The sequence below is a fragment of the Nematostella vectensis genome, chromosome 3, assembly GCF_932526225.1.
Source record: "Nematostella vectensis chromosome 3, jaNemVect1.1, whole genome shotgun sequence".
Taxonomy (NCBI): domain Eukaryota; kingdom Metazoa; phylum Cnidaria; class Anthozoa; order Actiniaria; family Edwardsiidae; genus Nematostella; species Nematostella vectensis.
In genome coordinates, this window is record NC_064036.1 from 5946671 (window position 1) to 5966253 (window position 19583).

Genomic DNA, 19583 nt, shown 5'->3' on the forward strand with positions numbered 1-19583 from the left:
TACAATCCAGTTTTTATGCTGGGCAAAATAAGTAATAAAATCACCTATAAAAAGAACTTTGTAGAGTACAAGGTTTTTTTAGGGGAAGGGGGGAAGAAAGCAAGAGGCGAATGTAAGGTTTGAAACTTGTTTTATATTTGTTTCTCTGAAAAAAAGTCAAAATTCCGAATTCAATTTTTGCACTCTAGATAATAGTGAATTTCAATTATTACTTTTTTCGTTTATAAATTTTTCTAACAAAATCCAAGAACACTTCGTCAGGCAGGTCCCCTGAGTGTTTAGAGATGAGGTCTATAATTCTTTGGTAGCTTGCTTCTTCGTATTCATGGAAAACTTGTTCTAGATTCAACTCGCGGTAGACTCGCTTGACTTTAGCTGATGCCTCTATGTCATTTATTCCGAGATTTTCCTGGAAATGAAAAATGAAAAACATTAAGACGGATATATAGCTTTAAGACCAAGAGGGGGGTTGTGGGGGAAAGTCAGTTTTCTGATAAAAATCTGACCACCCCCCCCCCCCCCAAAAAAAAAGGGAATTTTTTATGCCTTTCCAGTATCTCCACGGGACGTTTATTGTCGGATTTGAGTACATACCAGAGTGATAGTTTGGTCTACGAATAGCTCGACTATTGAGAATCGGAAGTGGACCTTCCGCCGTTGTGGGGTGTGCATTCGCACCCCCTGCACCCCCCTCCTGGGTACGGGCCTGCCTTATGGTTAACAGGTTAGCACAAAATTCTGCAACTTACTTTTATTATAGTCAGTTGTTGTGCATTAGCTCTTTTGAGGGCTTGCACCACCAGCCATGTGCACTTCCCTTCTTCAATATCAGTTCCCACCTTCCCTGTCACAGACGCATCCCCAAACACGTCGATGTAGTCATCCTAAGAAACCACACGCAGAGAAGGTGTAAATATGGGGACGGGACTTTGTATAATCACTTTTATTAGAGATTTTGCAAATTTTAAAATAAAAATGATGCTAATTGAGGATGTCCAAAGAAAAAACTCCATGGATGGAGTTGCTGTTATTTCTTCCCATGTCATCAACCATTAATAAATGATTGGCTTGTTAGTAGCTTACTTGTATCTGGAAGAACTCGCCCATTTCCAGTAAAATTATCTTTGCATTAGCATGGGATGCCTCATCTTTGATACCAGCCTGTAAAAAAAATAGAGAGAAATGTGGAATAAAAGATAACACATTAGGCAGTACATTATAAAAACAAAAGCATTAACCTCCACCTGGAAGTAGATGGGGATCTTCTCAGAGACCCAACATGAGTAGGGGGGGGGGAATGATTGCAGCAATTTGATACATAATGCTCCATCAACCTCTGTACATTCTCCTAGATTTTCAGGTTTTTTTTTTGCGATCAAACAATTTTGAGGTTTCCAGACCCCTGCCAATGTCCCCCACCGTATGTACAGTATGATGGTATGTCAGACTACCATTACTCAATAATCGGAGTAGTTATATTTGATATACCTACCACGAACATGGCAAGTGCCACAGGGAGGTAAAAAGAATAGAAAGCAGTCTTGTGTTTGACAATTGTACGGTACCTAGAACCAGACAGAAAAACTTATATTATTATTTGGAGCCATTTTTGCTGCGCCTCATCTAACAAAATTGTAATCAAATGCATGCAACTTATAAACAACCTTGCAAATGTTTTAGCAATAATTTATATATGTCTTTTTTCAACTAGGTACAATATGATCGACATGCCAAAATGTGGAATTTGTGTGGCTTTTCTTTTGAGATATACCAAAGAAGCTGCATAAGACATGAGAAAACAACATTTAGGACAAAAGAAGTAAAAGGAAAAAAGGGAGAGTCTGTTCTGTACAAACCATCTTTTCTATGTTTTTTCCACCTCTCCTCCCTCCCCTACTTTTTCCACATGCCTTATTTTAACAAAACCCATGCTCTTGCTTGTCCCTGATGCAGCATAATATGTGTTATACCTATCTAATGTAAACCCTTCAAAATTTTCACCAGGTTTTGTTCTCAGATCGAGTGACTGTCCCAGTGAAGTCAGGTAAGCCACCTAGGGCAACAGAGGAAATAAGATCAGATCCACATGATTTACACAAGAAAAAAGTATAAGAATACGCCATTAGGATACCTCATGAAATAGCTCCACAACATCCACATAATAACTTTGATGCTTGATGTGTTTCTTTAAAAGTCTGAAGACTGTCTGCTCAATCATGATGCCATCATTAATAGCTATATTCCCAACTTCAGGCTGGAACAATGATAAGCATAATTATGAGTTACTGTAAGTATACTGAAGCGTTGTGCCATCCCATATGCCACAGCATATCTTCTACAATGAACCTTTTGTGCTACACACGGTATCTTGCCTATAGCTAGGGGGGAGGGTCTACCAGGAGAGGGAGGGAGGGGGGAGCGCTGCCTCAGTGCCAGCTATGGTCATGGGTACAGAAACAAAAACAACCCAATAATATGTTATTGCTAAGGACAGAAAAATTGCAGGGGTGGGGTGTGAGCAAATACTATATGCTGTACGGCATTTCTCCTTACTTATCTTACTACAGTGGAACCCTGTTAATACGGACACCCTCGGGACGTTCATAAGTGTCCATATTTTAGGGGTGTCCGTATTAAGCAGGCTGCCCTAAAAGACGTCAAAATGCATTTTAAAAACTCAACTCAGGCTACAGCAACACAACATGCTTCATATTGAAATCTTTAAAAGTCGTGTATCAAGTAACATTTGGATAAAGTACTTCTGCGAACTAGTGATATGTTCCGGTTATTTCTTTATTACCCAAATTCATAGCAATATTTTTTATAAACAACAACAACAAAACAGGATAACTACTCTTTTCCTCAATCGTCCTTGCGATTGCCAATTTCACTATAAACAACAACAACAAAACAGGATAACTACTCTTTTCCTCAATCGTCCTTGCGATTGCCAATTTCAACTCAATTATTCTAACTGAATCCATTATACTGTAATTCAACAAAGGTTGTGAAAACTCTGCTCAGAAGGCATTTTGTACACTCTGAATTTGCCTATTCTATAGTCTGGTCTCTAGAAAAGCTTGATAATATCCAATTATAACCTCGAGAAAGGCCTTATTTAAAGTGCATCAATATCCTGAAAGTGCAAGGCCCCCATTTTTTTTGTCCGTAAACCAGGGTTAGTTTTGTATGAAAAATGTCTTTCGGGCCACATAAAAGTGTCAGTTGTCTGTGTTAATGGGTATCCATATAAAGCGGGTTCAATTATAAGAGAATATATGAGACTTTTGTCAGGACTTTGAATAATGTCCCAAAAAAATGGAGTGTCCGTATTAAGCGGGTGTCCATAAAGCGGGGTTCCACTGTAATCTCAAAGACTCAGGGTTAGGGATTCAGTTTATGGTGGGACTTCCCGACCACTAGCCTGCATGCTGACCGCAAAAACTTTCTGAATTTACGGTATGGGAAATAGTGGCCGATAGCTTGTTCAGGACCCCCAGCAAACTGAGTATCTATAATGTATTCTATTGGTTCTCAAGATTTTCTTCTCTCTGGCAAACTAATTGTCCAACAGGCAGTCGTTCCAGTCTTTGTTGTCTAAAATGGAGAAATTTTGTTTTAGAGACCAAAATTTATCTAAAATACTCTTGTTTTGTGAAGATCTCTGTGTAAAAGTGTTTGAATCTGTGAAAAAGTTGTTGAATCTAGAATAGATAGAATAATCTAGAATAGAGAGCAAGATGGATTTTGTTGATGGTAAAAAGATCATTGTTGGGGGTCCGAATCAAGTCAGAACAAGCAACTAGCCGCTGATACACAGATGATAATAATGTAAGGATTAATTCAGGAGGCATCGCAGGCTACCCAAATACTTCCCTCTTCCATGTACCCTAGTATCTCCCAAACTTTCTGGTGCTGTATTCTGATCACTCTAATACCTGTCTGTACCAGCAGGGCTGCCCTCGTCTTGTCATTGATTGGTCCATGATATCATCCGCCACAAGGAAAAATGCCTGAAACTAGAAAGGTAGGGGTAAATATTCATAAGCAATTTACAGAATGAGTACCTTTCCCTCTTAGGCCTCCAAAGTTTTATAGTGAAATCCCAAAACAATGTTATTGCAAGCTACAGAAAAATTGCAGGGGTGCAATGTGGGGGTTTATCATAGGGTGGGGTTTATCATAGGGTGGGGTTTATCATAGGGTGGGGTTTATCATAGGGTGGGGTTTATCATAGGGTGGGTTTATCATAGGGTGGGGTTTATCATAGGGTGGGGTTTATCATAGGGTGGGGTTTATCATAGGGTTGGGTTTATCATAGGGTGGGGTTTATCATAGGGTGGGGTTTATCATAGGGTGGGGTTTTTCAAATGGGAAAAGTATAATATTTAAAGATCATTCGATGAGAAATGTCTCACTTTTTTGCAGCCAAGGGGGAGGGGTGTAGCGAATCCTCCCCCCCCCAAAGGTATGTCCTGCAAAGTAACAACTTACCCACTCAACACACCAGCCCAAAAGAAGAGCTACTCTCAAATGTTCATCTGTGAAATGTTCTTCTCTGATAAGATGCCGCAGGGAGCCAATAACCGACAGTCCACGATTTCTCTTCCCTAAAATGAATTAAGATTTCTTATACAACAAGAAGGAAGAAGCCTAGTAATCTTCAATCACTGGATATCTTATCTACTTATGATCAATCAAACTCATGTCATGATCATTCTACAAAGAAGAAGAGATTGGACAATGGGATGAGACAAAAAATGAAAAAAACATACCTCCAGGAACGTTGTATTCTAAAACCTAAAAAGTAAAAAGGCATGTTATTTCTACTAATATTATTATGATAAAAAGCTTTTGGGATTTAATAATAAAACTCGCATATGTTTGTCTGTCATCTAGTGAGACACCCCTAAACTAATACCCAGTTTGATGTTTACCATAAAAAAGGTGAAACCAAGAATCCAATAAACACGATAATACAAAATTGTAGCTGACAGAGGGTCTTTCAATACCCTATTTTGTAAGATGTAATTTGGATGCATTGAAAACTGTTATCAATGACATTGAAAAATCAAATGAGCACAATTGTTAAGAGGGCATATGTTTCAAGTAGCCGACTCAATATCAATTTAGAATATTAAAAAACACAAATTCAAAAGCAAACAAAAAATGTCAATAATCCATTAGGTTATACTAACAAAATTTTAATTTCAAAATTAATAAAATCGCAAAGAATATTTATTCAAATGGAAAGCGATCAATAATAATTATACACAACTTTCCAAGTCTAGGCATTTAAATCGTTAAACACCATCATGATGATCTTACATTTATGGGTTATAGTATTTCACGCTTCTCAAACAAATCCACGATAAATATAAGTATTAAGACTATTTTTAGGATACGCGATCTCACCTCACGAAGCCATTTTATGGAATCACCAATCGCCAAGTCATTCTCCTCCTTTTGTACTAAATCGTTAACAAATCCTGGAAAAGCATCATCAAAAAGCTTCCAGTCGTCACTTGTTAGCTTTCGAGACTTCTTTGGTTTTGCGGAGTCACTCATTTCAAAGGAGAATGTGACTCAGATTCGTGGCCAGACTCGTAACACGGGTGAAGAAATGGAAAACTACCAGGCGTTGCTAGAGGATCGGGACTGGGGCGGGATTTGATAAAGTATAAGGTAATAAAAGAAATCCCACGAAAATAGTATAAACATGAAAATAAGTGAACGGACAAAAAATCATATAATTGAGAGCTTCCAATATTTATATATTTTGTGTGTGTGTGAATTTCTGTTTTACTTGTCACGAAAAAAAATGATCCAGTATTTGTCAGCGGTCTACAATTTCTAAGGCATGTACTTGGTATTTGAATTGATTGACACAAAATATCGTTAGGGTACACCATATTCGTTGGCTTGAAGGACATAGCCTGTCATTTTCTAATAATGGCTAGTTGCCTGCGATATGCGTTGTGCAGGACTTCTACTTTTCTTTCTCGCAAAACGATAATAACTACCGCAGCGGCATTGAGCTTAGCGCCAAGACTTTTGGCGGGTTCCAGAGAGTTTTGCAAAACACCAATACTGCAGTCAGACGAAGTTGAAAAGGCAAAGGAAGCCGCCAAAACCAAAGGTGAACCAACAATATTTGACAAGATTTTGAGCAAAGAGATTCCTGCAGACATCATCTACGAAGATGACAAGGTAAGAGAGTGTTATTACAAGAATAAGTAAAATGTAATAATAGCTTTTGTCTTGTTATATTGATGACCCTTTGTTATTTATTTCTATTCGTGAGTAAAGTCTTATCTATGTAATAATAGCTTTTGTCTTGTTATATTGATGACCCTTTGTTATTTATTTCTATTCGTGAGTAAAGTCTTATCTATCTAATGACCTTGGAATCTCTTCAGCTGGACATTTAGGGATGGACCGTCTGATATTTTTGATGGGGGAGTGACTGATTCCCCCCCTCCCGTCCTCCCAGAAAATGGAGCAAGGTTCAGGCCCTTAAAAATTCAACTAAGCAATACCTGGCTGAAAAAAATCACCACATCAAGCAGCAAAACTGTCCAAGTAATGGAGCAAAAAATATAAGCCTCCCGCCAAATATTAAATGGTCCGTCCTTTTGTGACTTAATTCATCTTCTAATATTCTGATCCTCTCCCACACCCCCCCCTCCACCTCACCCCAGCACCCCAGGCAACAGAGGGTTGGGTCTATTTAAACACTTGCTTGATGCACTCAACAAGTCTAATACACCAATTCACCAATAAATCTGGCAATCCCTGTTTTAGGGTCTTGGGTATTACCTTGGGTCAGTGAATTTTTAAATAAAATTTGCATTTTCTGCTTTCATACCTCTACAGGCCATAGCCTTCCGTGATGTGAATCCAGTTGCTCCCAAGCATGCGTTAGTCATTCCAAGAAAACAGCTCAATCAACTAAATGACATGGCAGAGGATGATATTCCTGTAAGTTACACCCTTGCACAAATACAGACAGGAGGACTAGAGAGAAACCAGAGTAGCTCTAGCTAGAATTTGATGCCTGGTGGTAGCCTCATCTGCAGTGGGGAAAGAGGAAGGCATGTTTTCATGCTTTTAGTATTGCTAATTTGTTTATTGTAGCAATAATATAAGTTTTTATAAATTGTTGTTTGTTAATGAATTTTAAAATAATATAGATCGAGACACTATTGTATATTTACTGTTAGACTAAGATTAGGTCATCCCTTAAAGCTCTAGTTCTGCTCAATATTTGGAATTAGGAAGATTCTTTACCTTCTTCTGAGCTTGCAATAGTTTTACTCCTTATTTCTTTTAATCAGCCAGATGGAGTGTAGGAGACATCCTGGGTTATGTAGTGTCTATTCAATATTCTTATAACAGGAATGTTTTTCTTTCCTTATAGCTGATTGGACATCTCATGTTTGTTGCCAAGAAAGTTGCACAGCAAGAAGGACTTGCAGACAATGGCTACAGAATAGGTACTACTAATTCTTAAAAATATACAATAATATATATGGTTCCTGGCACACCAGCGACTCAGAGTTTCATGCTATGCAATCATCAGGCTCTGGAATTACTTAACAGTTCAACTCCCTTTATAGTTCGTTGCATAAAATATTTTCTTATGCCGGCATTTCGTAACTAGCTTGGTTCGTTAATTTAAGAGCATAGAGTCACGCACGGTCAGTATCTTAAGACATTGCATGAACTTCGTAGTACAAACAGCTGCATATGGGCTACAGAGGGGTAAAACTCTAAAATTGTTTATAATTTATAATTTGAGTTTTCAATTCAGACCTCACCCTCCTGCAACCCCTGGATTTGTAAACTCTTGACAATATTGTGTTATAACCAAGTATTGATTTCCTTTCTAGTGATCAACAATGGGGTGGATGCAGCCCAGTCCGTGTATCATTTGCATATTCATGTGATTGGAGGACGACAAATGAGTTGGCCTCCAGGGTAGTGAGCTTATGAATTTAATGCTTGAGTGTTAACTGAGAATATGAAATACACTACTACTCATTATTATTATCACTACGCATGGCCAAATTGTAAATAGCCCTCTTCAAAACACTCTATTTGTGCAGACCAAATGGCAAAAGTGAGGGCCACAAATGGAGTTTACCGCCCTATTCTGATTGGCGATGTTCACGCTCTGCTGCCACACTTGACCAATGATATCCATGGATACCATTTTAGTTCCAGTTTGCAGCACGCTTTCATTTCGCTTCAGCAGCTTCAAAGCGGTGAACTCCTCGATGTCTTTTTAAAGCAGCCTGTTACATCTTTCTAGTGTGTACTGCTGCAAAAATGCTTCAAACAGCTCCAATCGCTTCTGAAGCACTTCTTAGGGGATAAAATGTTTCAGCCACAGTTGTCAAGCGATTTCAAAACCCCGAGGGCTGAGTCTGCAATGCAAAACATGGCTCGGCAAGTTCTAAAGACAACCAAAGTCTCTACTTCACAACCAGTTTCCTTGGCTCAAAATTGCACTATGAAGACCACTCCTCACCAGCCCCAAAACTCGCTGTGCTTGGGTGCAAATGATGCTACTCCAGCCACAAATCAACGTCATGCCCTCAAAAGTAATGTTATTGTCCTATTAAAGGGGAAATGGATGGTTTATAGTAGCAGGGAATCCATGTGGGGACTACAAGGGGGCTGAAACAAGCAGTGAGGAATTAAGAAAGAGTGGTAGCATTTCTTGGAAGGTGAAATGCAAGGCTTATCTCAGTGTCCTGTGGTTGAATAAGCATTTTACCCACAAACTGTAACTTTCTCCAGGAAACTAAAAAGGAAAGTAAATTTACTTTAATGTTGTTAGTTTTTGGCTCCTTTGAATCTGCACTGTTCTTATGTGATGACCTCAGGCTCGTAGCAGGGGGTAGGGCACTGGGGGCACATGCCCCCCCCCCCCCCCAAATATTTAAGATATACATAAGGAAATGACCAGTTGGGGGTGGCTGTGCCCCCCCCCCCAATATTTTACTTAATGTTTCTGTATTGTGCCCCTCCAATATTTCAAAGACTGCTATGGCACTGCCTATTAATGTATTTGAATAAAATTACAAAATTTGAATGCTTGTTTTCCTTTTTTGTGGCTGTAAAGAATTAATTTTCTCTTACCTGAGTTTCTGTATTTGGCTACCCCTCTCGGGGAGGGGGCACATGCTAGGCCTCATAGATTTTCACAGAAAAGAAGATTTTCATAGAAATTCACAGAATGGAAATATGCATAATGCACTGAACAGAAAAAAAGGCGAAAAAAAAATCAATATCGTGCACGACGAAATCATGATTTTTTTTTTTCAAAAAAAAAAAACAATGGCTCCCTGTGGTATGACTCGTACCAGTCTCCTAGCGCATGCGCAGTTATGTCGCCACGCCTGCCCAATTCGAAGTTTCTCTAAAGTGAACAGGAAATCGAGGAGTTCGTTCTCTATGCTTTGGCATGGCGAAAACCTACGATTTCCTCTTCAAGTTGCTATTAATCGGTGACTCAGGAGTAGGCAAGACATGCGTCCTTTTTAGGTTTTCCGAAGATGCGTTTAACTCAACATTTATCTCTACAATTGGTAAGAACGTATTCAGAGCTTCGAGGTGTTTTTGGGTAGAATCAAAGCGAAGTTACAACTTTAGACACAGTTTATTTTTATTTTTTGCGGCTAAACTAAAGACTTTATATTGTTGAGGACTACCTTGTGTTTTACTGTTGTAGGTATTGACTTTAAAATACGAACAATTGAATTAGATGGCAAGAAAATCAAGCTGCAAATTTGGTACGTATTGGCGTCACTATGGCCTGAAGCCTTTTGAAAAGATGTAGTAGCTTGACGATCAATCAAACCCCCTCTTGACTTCAAGCCCTGTTCTCTCAGCCTTGAATTCTGAATAAGAAATTAAAAGCGCAAAGATAAGAAGATGGAAAGCTGCTCTCACGTGCATTACTCAATTGTTTTTATTGCATTAATGGATCATCGCTTTCTAAAAGGAAGAAGAACTTTGAACGAAGATGAGATAAAATTACGGTGATCTTGCTTGTTGTCATTTTTTATTCTGTTGTTGTCTTTTTTTATCCTGTGCAATGAATATTTCATGTATTGGAGTTCATTAACAATCAGATTTGCAAATGTGCCGATTTTGCACTAATCAACTTCTGGTTTTCTCGCTAATTATCTATTTGTTTGGGACATGTTCCACTCTTTATTAATCACATGTCAAGGTGCTAAAAAAATAGCTCTCTTTGTGATGTAAAATTGTTGATAAGGGGTTTGATTTGCTTTAATATCAATTTCATTTCTTTGTTTCTTCTATTACATATATTTTGACAGACACATTTCAAAGAATTTATCTATTGTCCAGGTAACCCTATCTTGCCTATGCTCCCTTTATGAGGTTCTGTACTTCCTTGTTAGTTGTGAATTGTTCTTTTTAACCATCATTAGGGATACTGCTGGCCAAGAGCGATTCCGCACCATCACCACTGCCTACTACAGAGGAGCTATGGTATGGTAGTATACCTCTAAACAGATTCTTATAACTCTGGGCTGGGTCAAATTTCAGTGCTTAAAAACGTTGGGCAAATTGTTTTGTTTTGAAAGGAAAAATGTTCTGGATAAGAGGTTTTAGTGGTCATGGTGAAACAAATAAAATGGCACAAGTTTTATTTATGAGATGTAATTAGTTGATTGGAAAGAATCAACAAATCCTCATCCAACAGTAAAGTGTAGCTGTAGTAATATGTTCAGGTTACCATTTTTATGTCGTTACCAACATTCGTGAAATGTTTTTTTAGGGAATCATGCTTGTATATGACATCACTAACGACAAATCTTTTGAGAACATCAAGAACTGGATAAGAAATATTGAGGAGGTAATCCTGTCTACTATACACTGAATATTAACTGTTTTGTGTTACTTTAGGTGTAACTATGACCAATTATTTATTTGAAATGCACAAAGAACTATCATTAAGATTGCTATTTTGAATTATTTGCATATGTTGCTAGTATTACTAGGTATTTTATCTATCAATTATGATATTTTATCTATCAGTCACTACCCTTATTTATCAGCAAATATTTGTTATCCAACAGCTCCTTTTATTTGTCTTTAGAACTTCCATTTCAAAACTTGCTATTCACCATTTGCATTGGCAACTTTTTTTAGATACTTTGGATGGAAGAAAAATGTTTTCTCATATCTCAAACATCTGCTGTATTATCCTTGATAACTAAGCTTTATAACCCTTTTTCTATAGAAGAAAGAATAAAAAATGCTTGTAGACAATTGCTAAAAATAGTGATCATTATTGATACATGGAATCAACACTTTTGATTGGTGGAAAAGTGTTTACAGTTTTAGACTTTCTGTAGTGGTGATATAAACAGTTGGAAAGTTTTCATGCACTGGGTATTCTACCATCAAATTAGGAAATACAATAGATGATGAGTGATGTTTTAAAATTTGTTTGATTATGTTGTAGCATGCATCACAAGATGTTGAGAAAATGGTGTTGGGAAACAAATGTGACATGGAGGACAGACGTCAGGTATCCAAAGAAAGGGGAGAGCAGGTAAGTGCTGTAGTGAGCGGGTAGATGGGTCTGCAATATTTTGTGGCCTTATCTTACAGAAGCCTTATACTTGTTGTATCCAAGCCAAGAAGTAAAAATCCTTTTGTAATGAATACACTAACAAACATTATGGTTCACTTAAAAGTCACTAAGTGTGTCATCTTATTGTCACTAGGATACCTTATTCACCGTCTCATTTGTAGTCATTTGTCATCTCCATGATTGGTTTGACTGGTCCATCTTACAGTGGTTCTTCCATTATGCAACCCCCCATTGTTGCCAATTCATAACTTTCTATTCTCCTAGCCCCAAACTATCAGTTTCTTACTTGAGCTCTGTATAAGGGTCCACCTTTTGCAGTTCAGACAGTTTAACCAAAGTATTTTTTGGTGTTGTGATCAGTTTTATGTATATCATTAATTTGTGGCTGAAATAATGTAAATAACAAACAGCATTTAATGCGTGTTGTCTCTGTTAAGTTGGCAGTTGAGTATGGAATTAAGTTCATGGAGACCAGTGCAAAAGCAAGCATAAATGTAGAAGAGGTTGGTGAAAATCTAAATTTTACCTTTCCTATTTCAACTGTTTAATATTGGAGTTATGCAATAACCTCTCAAAGTATTAAAGAAATCTGTTGTTTTTTCCTCAGGCATTTTTTACCCTTGCAAGGGATATCAAGCTCAAAATGGACAAAAAATTGGTATGTACAATTACCTCCATGACATTAAAATTGAGTCCATGCTGGAAAGAGTGAGATTATAGGGAGGTCATTATCACCATCATCATTTCAAATGAGTTTAATCGATCCTAACATTTTTATTTAACACTCATTTTTCTCAGGAGAATTCCAATCCTGCATCCACTGGAGCAGTCAAAATCACACATGAAAAAGAGACAAAGCGAAGCATATTTAGATGTTCGACACTTTAGCTGATCTCTTCTTGAGCATGAGGCCAGAAAAAGAGCAGTATTGTGACAGGCATTGCTAAGACTGTCCAAAATACACCATGAGATTTCCACATGCTGGAAATCAGCATGGCCTGGTTTTTATTGAAATGAATGGATAAGAACATCCTAAAATGACCTAAAATGACAGTTGTGTATCCTCCATGTTAAGTTATGGAGTTTATTAATTTCTGTTTCCAGTCAAAACAGATTTTTGTTAGAAGGCTGGGATTGCAAATGTACTTGAAGCTAGTGACTTAAATATTGATGCAATGAAGTAGATGTATAGCAGAAAGAAAAGCGTAGCAGTGTGAGATGAACTATTCTCTAGCAGTCGTGCATCCAGACCATATCTCCTTCCTTGTAACTTCTCACAAATGGTTTAAGACACATAGTTTGTATTTTCATGTTGTTACTTTTTTTTTTTTAATTGAGATCTCTTGGACTGATTAACAGGCCAATCAAGATATCAGAGAAAATGGAATTTTTAATCAGATGGAAGCTTGGATTTTGACTTTTCAGCTACTACAAAAAATAAAGCATTCTTTAATTAAGGGGAAGTAATCAATTACTAAACCCAGCAGGCAAGAATCTTCCTCCCTTTTGAAGGAGGTTTTTTCTTTTCTTTGCTTGATGGCTGGATGCATGACTGTGAAGCAGTAAAAAAAAACTTTTAACAATATTTCCTGCTGCTATTTATAAGATTCTTGTCAAGATACAATGTACTTAGTGTTAAGCAGTATTATACTTGGCTGTACAATTCTGAGATTTTAGCGACCAAAAGTTCTGTACCTACTTGATGTCACCTTTATTTGTCTAGCTCTTACTTTGATTTGTTGTTGTTGTTGTTTTTTGGGCTGGGCCTTTACTTTTTAGACAAGGTGCATGTGATATGAGCAGGGTGGCATTGTAGAAGATATTTTTTGTAAATCATAGATAATATAATTGCCTAGACATTGTATTTGTCTGACTACTGTTTGCACCAGACTGTGAACCCCTTTAGTTTGAAAAGCCAATGCGCTTGAGAGTAGATAGAATGTTAGTAGATAGAATTTGCTATTTGAAAAGGATAATACAAATAAAAAAATGTTGTATGAAGATACTTGCCAAGTCATAACTTCTAGATTATGTTTTTTTAGTCTATAAGCACCTTGTTACCCCACAAAATGTTATACCAACACAACCCCCTTTTTTTACTCAAAAAGGGGGATATCCACCCAATCTCCCCCTGTATCTGCCCCAGGGTGATCTACTGTTTCTTATGTATAAGGTGCCTTTCAATATGCATTGGAAACTCAGCTATAACAGGTGTAAAAAATATTTTAAAGCTATTTTGTGGTTAGAGAACATTTTTTGTTATTTTTGCGAAAGCTATTAAATTTCGAGTTAAACAAGGTATTACATTTTGCGTTGGTTTCACATTTTGTGCGAGGTATAACAGCCTCGCTATCTCGCCCCAGGGGCAGTCTCGTACCCAGACGCCGCGCCGTGCCTTGTTTTTTTTTTTTCGTCTCCGCTTCAGGGTTCCTGTGGATGTCCCCGCAACAGCAAATAGCGACTGGGTATGAGTCTGCCCCAGGGACATGAAAATGAAATTGCGGCGGTAACATACGGGATATGTGGCTGACCGCTGATCTGCAAATGATTCGCGGGCTTCCTAAGCAGCATGGCGGTGTTTATATTCAGTAAAAAGCAATCTTTCCTTGGAATCCTGTGTTGCTCCCGATTCAGAATTTTAGATTACAAGTAAGTTATTACTGAGAAATACAAACTGTAGAATCTTTTGATTTAACCCCAATATCATCCACTCTTGATTGAACCCAAATATATCCACTCTTGTAAAATTATGATAATATGGATGAATTGTTGATGTTATGATTGCCCTACTAAGTTTATTTTTCATCTTCTTAAGCTCTTAAAGCATTTCCATGACCAGATATACTTGGAGTCAAAACTTAAAATTGTTGTGTTCTCTGTTGTATCCCCTCAGGCAGAATAATGCCAGTCCTTGATTTCTTGTTTGTTGTTGTTTTGTGTGTAGCAGTGGAGACTGCAAGTTGTTCTGTGACTTGTCAGAGCTAGAATCTCTAGTGAAAGAAGAGCAAGTAGAAAAAAAGACAACAGACCCAAAACAAGAGCTCAGCGTTGCACTTGGTCATGGTGTAGTCGGAGCTTTCTCACCCTCAGGGAATCTATTTGCTATTTGCACAAACCGAAAGACTTTAGTGGTCTGGAATACATCCTCCTGGGAGTATGTCAGTAAAAGGTAGAGAAAAGATAGCCAGTCAACAGTGTTGACTAGAATCGTAGCTTCAGGGGTATGACCAGAGTAAGTGAGGGGGTAGGTATGGTACAGTCATTAAACCTGAAAAAGACTGCCTTTTAGTAAATAAGAAGGAAGTTTATACCTTGGCCTATCCAAGTTGTTTTTTGTACTGCAACTTACCAAGTTTTTGTTTGTGAAAATGTATGATGGCAGAAAACTTACCAAGCGTGCCACGGCCATCTCTTTTACTCAAAAAGAGGACACCGTCATTATTGCTGACAAGGCAGGAGATGTTTATCAGTAAGTTGGGGATCAAAAATCACTTAAATTTATTTATGTAAGTATCCACATCATCATCAATAAATGTTTTGTGTTTTTTTAAGGCTGATTTATGCTGTGATGCCGATTATTCACAGATATTCAGCTAAAGATTCAGTGGCAAAGCCATCACTTCTTCTAGGTCACCTTTCCATGATAATGGATATGGTAGGTAATGATTAAATCCTGTCAGTGGGTCTAGTTGATTATTATTGGGGTTTATTGTTAGGGCTACACAGGATGCATGCTCTATAGCTAGCCCTGTCCAGACCTTACAACAGTTTTTTTTTCTCAATGTGTTTTGATAGGCATACACTTTGAGCAAAAATATTTTTAAAAAAAATTAAGTAATTAACTTTGTTACTTCAGATTTCATATTTCAAAAAAGGCATGTTCTTTTTTTAGATTAAGAAAAAAGAGCTCTCTCTTGAATATAATATTTTGATGATCGTTATTACAGGTGGTAACAGATGACAATAAGTTTATTGTCACTGCAGACAGAGATGAGAAAATTCGAGTCAGTCATTATCCCAACTCGTACAACATAGAGGCATTCTGTCTTCAACACCAAGAGTATGTTACTCAATGATACTGATATATAAATAATATATCAATTCCACTGTTTTTTTTTAAATAAGCTCTAAATTTATGAAGTTAATGTTGTATTATCATTCCAGTTTTGTTAGTAAAATTTGTCTTCTCAGCAAGTCTGGAGTCCTAGCTTCTGGTGGAGGGGTGAGCAACAAGTTTATTTTTTTAATAAACAGTAAAATCTTGATATAACCATAATCATTATAATCATTAAGTATGTTCGGTAAAATGAAACTGATTTCTGGTCTTGCCAACCATAAAATATATGGAAAACAATCAATGATACCATGCTGCAGTTTTTCTGTCCTTTTCCATATCAATATACCACTTGCGACTGTAGATCTGTCTATATTATTTAGGATTCTCATGGTTAAATTCAGCTTTAAGCTTGAACATGCATGCAATTATAGGATAATGCAAATGTATTAGTATTGCTTTTTTGTTTGTGGGTTCTAGGATGGATCAATCCATTTTTGGGACTTTAGGATCGGTAGACTATTACACACTGAACAAATGGAAGAAGAAAAAGGTCAACAAATCACTGAGGTATGTTTCTTTTCTTGCATTATTTTCTTACATAGTTTAAATAAATTTTATCTTTTTGTGTTTTTTTTATTGCCTTAGGATGGAAATAAGGAGAAGCAGAAAGTCTCTGAGGTGGTTGCTTGTATGGCATGCTGCCAAAAGAACCATGTAGTCTGTGTAGTTGGGGAAGGGTATGTACATCCTGCTGGCGGAGTATTCAGTAACAAGCATAATATTTTGGATATTTGGTTCATTTTGCCCAACCTTAGAATTAGAAATTTTCTGTGAAAGACAAGCTGAATGCAAATGATTGTCTATATTTATAATTCAATTATGTGAGCTTGGTGATTTCACGTAGTTTCGGTTTAAATCACATTTTTGGTTAATACTGGTGACAGACTGAACATTGATGGTTCTTGCAGAAATTGCTCTGAAAAGGTCCACACTAATGAATAATCATCCCAAATCACTCTTTTAATAAAGCTTTCTCTCTTTGCTTTTAGTTCCTGTGAGATACAGCTCTTCAGCGTTCACCAAAAATCTGTTACAAAGCTAGATACCATAGTCACCAGCACACCTCCCTGGCATGTGACTTTTGACCCAGATGGCAGATTGTGGTGTGTCCAACCCAATCCTAAAGAGCCAGTTCTCATATTCCAGGCAAAGTGTACTGGACCTGATTTAAAGGCGAGTCAGTACTAATATTCCAGGCTAAGTGTACTTGCAGGGGCGGATCTGGCTTTTCACTAAAGAGGGGGTTTGGCTCAGTGACAAAGGGGAAAGAGGATATTATTTTTTTTTCATATGGCTTTATGGCAGCCCAAAGGGGGGGAGGTTAAACCCTCCCCCGAGATCTGCTACTTACTGGACCTGATTTCAAGATGAGCCAGTTCTCATATTTCAAACAAAGTTTACTGTCTGGATATTAAGGTGAGCCAGTACTTATATTCCAGACGGTACCTTCCAGGCAAAGTATACTTTCCTTGGGCATTTCCATAGCAAAGCCCAAATGGGACTTAGTAAGGGAAAAACGAAGGAAACAAGAAAGTATAAAAGACATAGAACACCTAACAAAAATCTAGTGAATTAAGTTCTCCCTGCTATAGGCTTGCATCGGTGTCTAGTAATGTGTTCTTTCGGTTTAGAAGGTAGAATAGTTTTGTTTTCCATTGTAGTTCTCCAAATTAGAATCGCCAGCGAAGCTTCCCATATATACATCTGCAAGTGACTGGCAGTACCTAGAAGGTGAGTTTGATTTTAATTTAAAGAGCCCTTTTCCCTGCTAGCAGAGGCCTCTTTTCTCTGTATTTCATCTGCTAGCGAGGAAAGAGCCCTTCTCAGCAACAGATATGTCTGGAAGACAAATAATGTCCTAGAGAGCCATTGAAAGAAATCATCTTAAAGAGTTTTATCTTAAAAGCATACCCACGCAAGAAGCCAACATAAAGTTTTCCTAGGATGACAAAGAAACTCTTTGAAACTTCTAAATGAGCTAGCCATGTTCTTATCAGGATATAATATAGGTATAATTGACTATCTTGCTCTACAGAATGTACATCGAAAGAACCACATCTGTCAACGCTACGTAAGAAAGAAGTTGACAATATGACCGAATATTTGACGAGAAAGGAGGAGAGAATTAAACAGAAGAAAGACAAAATAGCTGCTATGAGCTCCCCAGCTAAGAAAATCAAGGTTACATAATATTGATGGGCGATTGTTGCAATTTTGTATATTAAAATAAAATCAGATAAACGTTAAGTCAGTTTAAGAGTGTTTTGCTACATATTCCCATCTCACTACCGACAAGATGTCTTAAGTGGGTAAAAGGGAAATGTAAAGTTGCGTAGCTGCTTTTATACAACTCAACCCTAGTAAAACGCAAGCTCGGATTGGCTGAGAAGAGTTGACGATTAGGGTACGTATGCATGTTTCAGGCCATTGTGCGCGCTGTGTACTGAAATCCTTTTTTTGTAAACGAAATAGATCTCTATTTTGTGCGTATGTCCTCTCATAATTCACGGATGGTGTTGCCGCATGTCATGAGCAACAGTCGCGCAACTCGACTCGTGTTTGGACTATTCAGGATGGTAAAGGTTTTTTTTCGTGAAACGAGATTTGGCAATTTTTCACTGTCGAGAAACGTGAAATCCTCCATTTCGACGTCCGTGAAACGTCATTTATCTTTCCCAGTGAAACGTGATTTAGAAGTTTCATGGCTCCGTGAATCGAGATTTAGCTCAAGTTTTTTAGTGTGTTGAACGAAAATCATGTGACCTTTCCAAAATAGATAGATTTGTATTGTCGTATGCAGGAAATATAAGTATTTTCGAATTTTGGATGCGGTACTACTGTATTGGCGATTTTTGGACTTGATATTACCGTATTTGCGAGTTTTGGACGCGGTACTACTGTATTGGCGATTTTTGGACTTGATATTACGCTATTTTCGAGTTTTGGACGCGATATACGTGGAATGTGAAAAGGCCATTTTTCGGTCCGTGAAACGAGAAAAAAACTTTTTTCGGGCTCGTGAAAAGTGATCCATACCCGCTTTACCACCCTCTTGACAGAGCAAATAAATGACAATTTTTCCCAAAATAAGGTCTTGTTAACTTAGGTAAGCTTTTAAAGTAATTTTTGCATAGAGGTTCCTTATGTTATGCAAACCAACATATCAAAAGGTGTTTTTTTCTAATAGATTCGTCTTCGAGATATGAGGCTTGAAGTGCAATTTTCAAATGTTTAAATTATGAATTCACCTCGTTTTGAGGGATAAGTCGGGCACTGATCAGAAATTAAGCCAACTTTTCTTGCTTATATCTAAATTTCATATCTTCTAAATTTCTTAAAAATTTGGAATTAAGCGTTTGGCCAGAGGAACTCCTTGTATGAGGAATCTTGAGCTTATATTGAGAATTGGAAAATTTCATGCCAGTTTTTTTTTTTTAAATATAAGGGTTTGGACGCGATACTACGGTTTTTGAAAACGTGAAATATGAAAAGGCCATCTTTCGGTCCGTGAAACGTGATCCATACCCGCTTTACCACCCCAGGGGCGGTAAGGGTTATTTTCGTGATCCGTGAACGGCCTATTTATCGTGAATAGTGAAAAGGACAAATTGAAAACCGTGATCCGTGATTGCTACCTTCGCCGTGATTCGTGATTGGCGAAATTTGATCAGCGTGAATCGTGGTCTATGCTCTTTAAAAATCGTGAATCCTGATTTCGAGTGAAGATTGAGCCTTGTCGTCAGTTTATCGTGAAACATTATTTCCAATTTTTAAAACTCGTGAAAGGAGTGGAGTGTCTTTTCGTTTCGAGGCCGCGCAAAGTGCACT

The 19583-nt window shown here is 37.6% G+C and overlaps 4 protein-coding genes across 7 annotated transcripts; 3 read left to right on the forward strand and 1 right to left on the reverse strand.

The window, feature by feature from the left end:
• Positions 1 to 113: 113 nt before the first annotated feature.
• Positions 114 to 5637, reverse strand: LOC5512735 (farnesyl pyrophosphate synthase). Its single transcript, XM_032382173.2, has 10 exons — positions 5416 to 5637; positions 4776 to 4800; positions 4495 to 4610; positions 3939 to 4019; positions 2132 to 2254; positions 1971 to 2053; positions 1493 to 1565; positions 1084 to 1161; positions 750 to 884; positions 114 to 409 (listed from the first exon to the last, which is right to left on the reverse strand). The coding sequence occupies exons 1-10, from the start codon at positions 5566 to 5568 to the stop codon at positions 209 to 211; spliced, it is 1068 nt and encodes a 355-aa protein (XP_032238064.2). The 5' UTR covers positions 5569 to 5637; the 3' UTR covers positions 114 to 208.
• A 119-nt stretch (positions 5638 to 5756) lies between these two features.
• LOC116618467 (uncharacterized HIT-like protein slr1234) lies at positions 5757 to 8844 on the forward strand. The gene is made up of 4 exons (XM_032382174.2): positions 5757 to 6210; positions 6877 to 6981; positions 7421 to 7496; positions 7893 to 8844. The coding sequence occupies exons 1-4, from the start codon at positions 5953 to 5955 to the stop codon at positions 7982 to 7984; spliced, it is 531 nt and encodes a 176-aa protein (XP_032238065.2). The 5' UTR covers positions 5757 to 5952; the 3' UTR covers positions 7985 to 8844.
• Positions 8845 to 9396: 552 nt separating this feature from the next.
• Positions 9397 to 13639, forward strand: LOC5512728 (ras-related protein Rab-8A). The gene is made up of 8 exons (XM_001633031.3): positions 9397 to 9596; positions 9740 to 9800; positions 10467 to 10527; positions 10817 to 10894; positions 11507 to 11596; positions 12076 to 12141; positions 12246 to 12296; positions 12437 to 13639. The coding sequence occupies exons 1-8, from the start codon at positions 9473 to 9475 to the stop codon at positions 12524 to 12526; spliced, it is 621 nt and encodes a 206-aa protein (XP_001633081.1). The 5' UTR covers positions 9397 to 9472; the 3' UTR covers positions 12527 to 13639.
• A 509-nt stretch (positions 13640 to 14148) lies between these two features.
• Positions 14149 to 18002, forward strand: LOC5512723 (tRNA (guanine-N(7)-)-methyltransferase non-catalytic subunit wdr4). 4 transcript variants are annotated; one of them, XM_032382230.2, is made up of 11 exons: positions 14149 to 14287; positions 14583 to 14807; positions 15021 to 15107; positions 15224 to 15293; positions 15586 to 15698; positions 15803 to 15860; positions 16173 to 16262; positions 16341 to 16432; positions 16745 to 16928; positions 17417 to 17486; positions 17791 to 18002. In XM_032382230.2, exons 1-11 carry the CDS (start codon positions 14208 to 14210, stop codon positions 17943 to 17945), a joined length of 1224 nt encoding a protein of 407 aa, XP_032238121.2. In that variant the 5' UTR covers positions 14149 to 14207; the 3' UTR covers positions 17946 to 18002. The 4 variants fall into 4 exon arrangements, with proteins under 4 accessions (XP_032238121.2, XP_032238122.2, XP_032238123.2 ...); XM_032382231.2 differs by having other exon boundaries at positions 14169 to 14287; positions 14586 to 14807; XM_032382232.2 differs by lacking the exon at positions 14583 to 14807 and having other exon boundaries at positions 14169 to 14287.
• The last annotated feature ends 1581 nt before the right edge of the window (positions 18003 to 19583 follow it).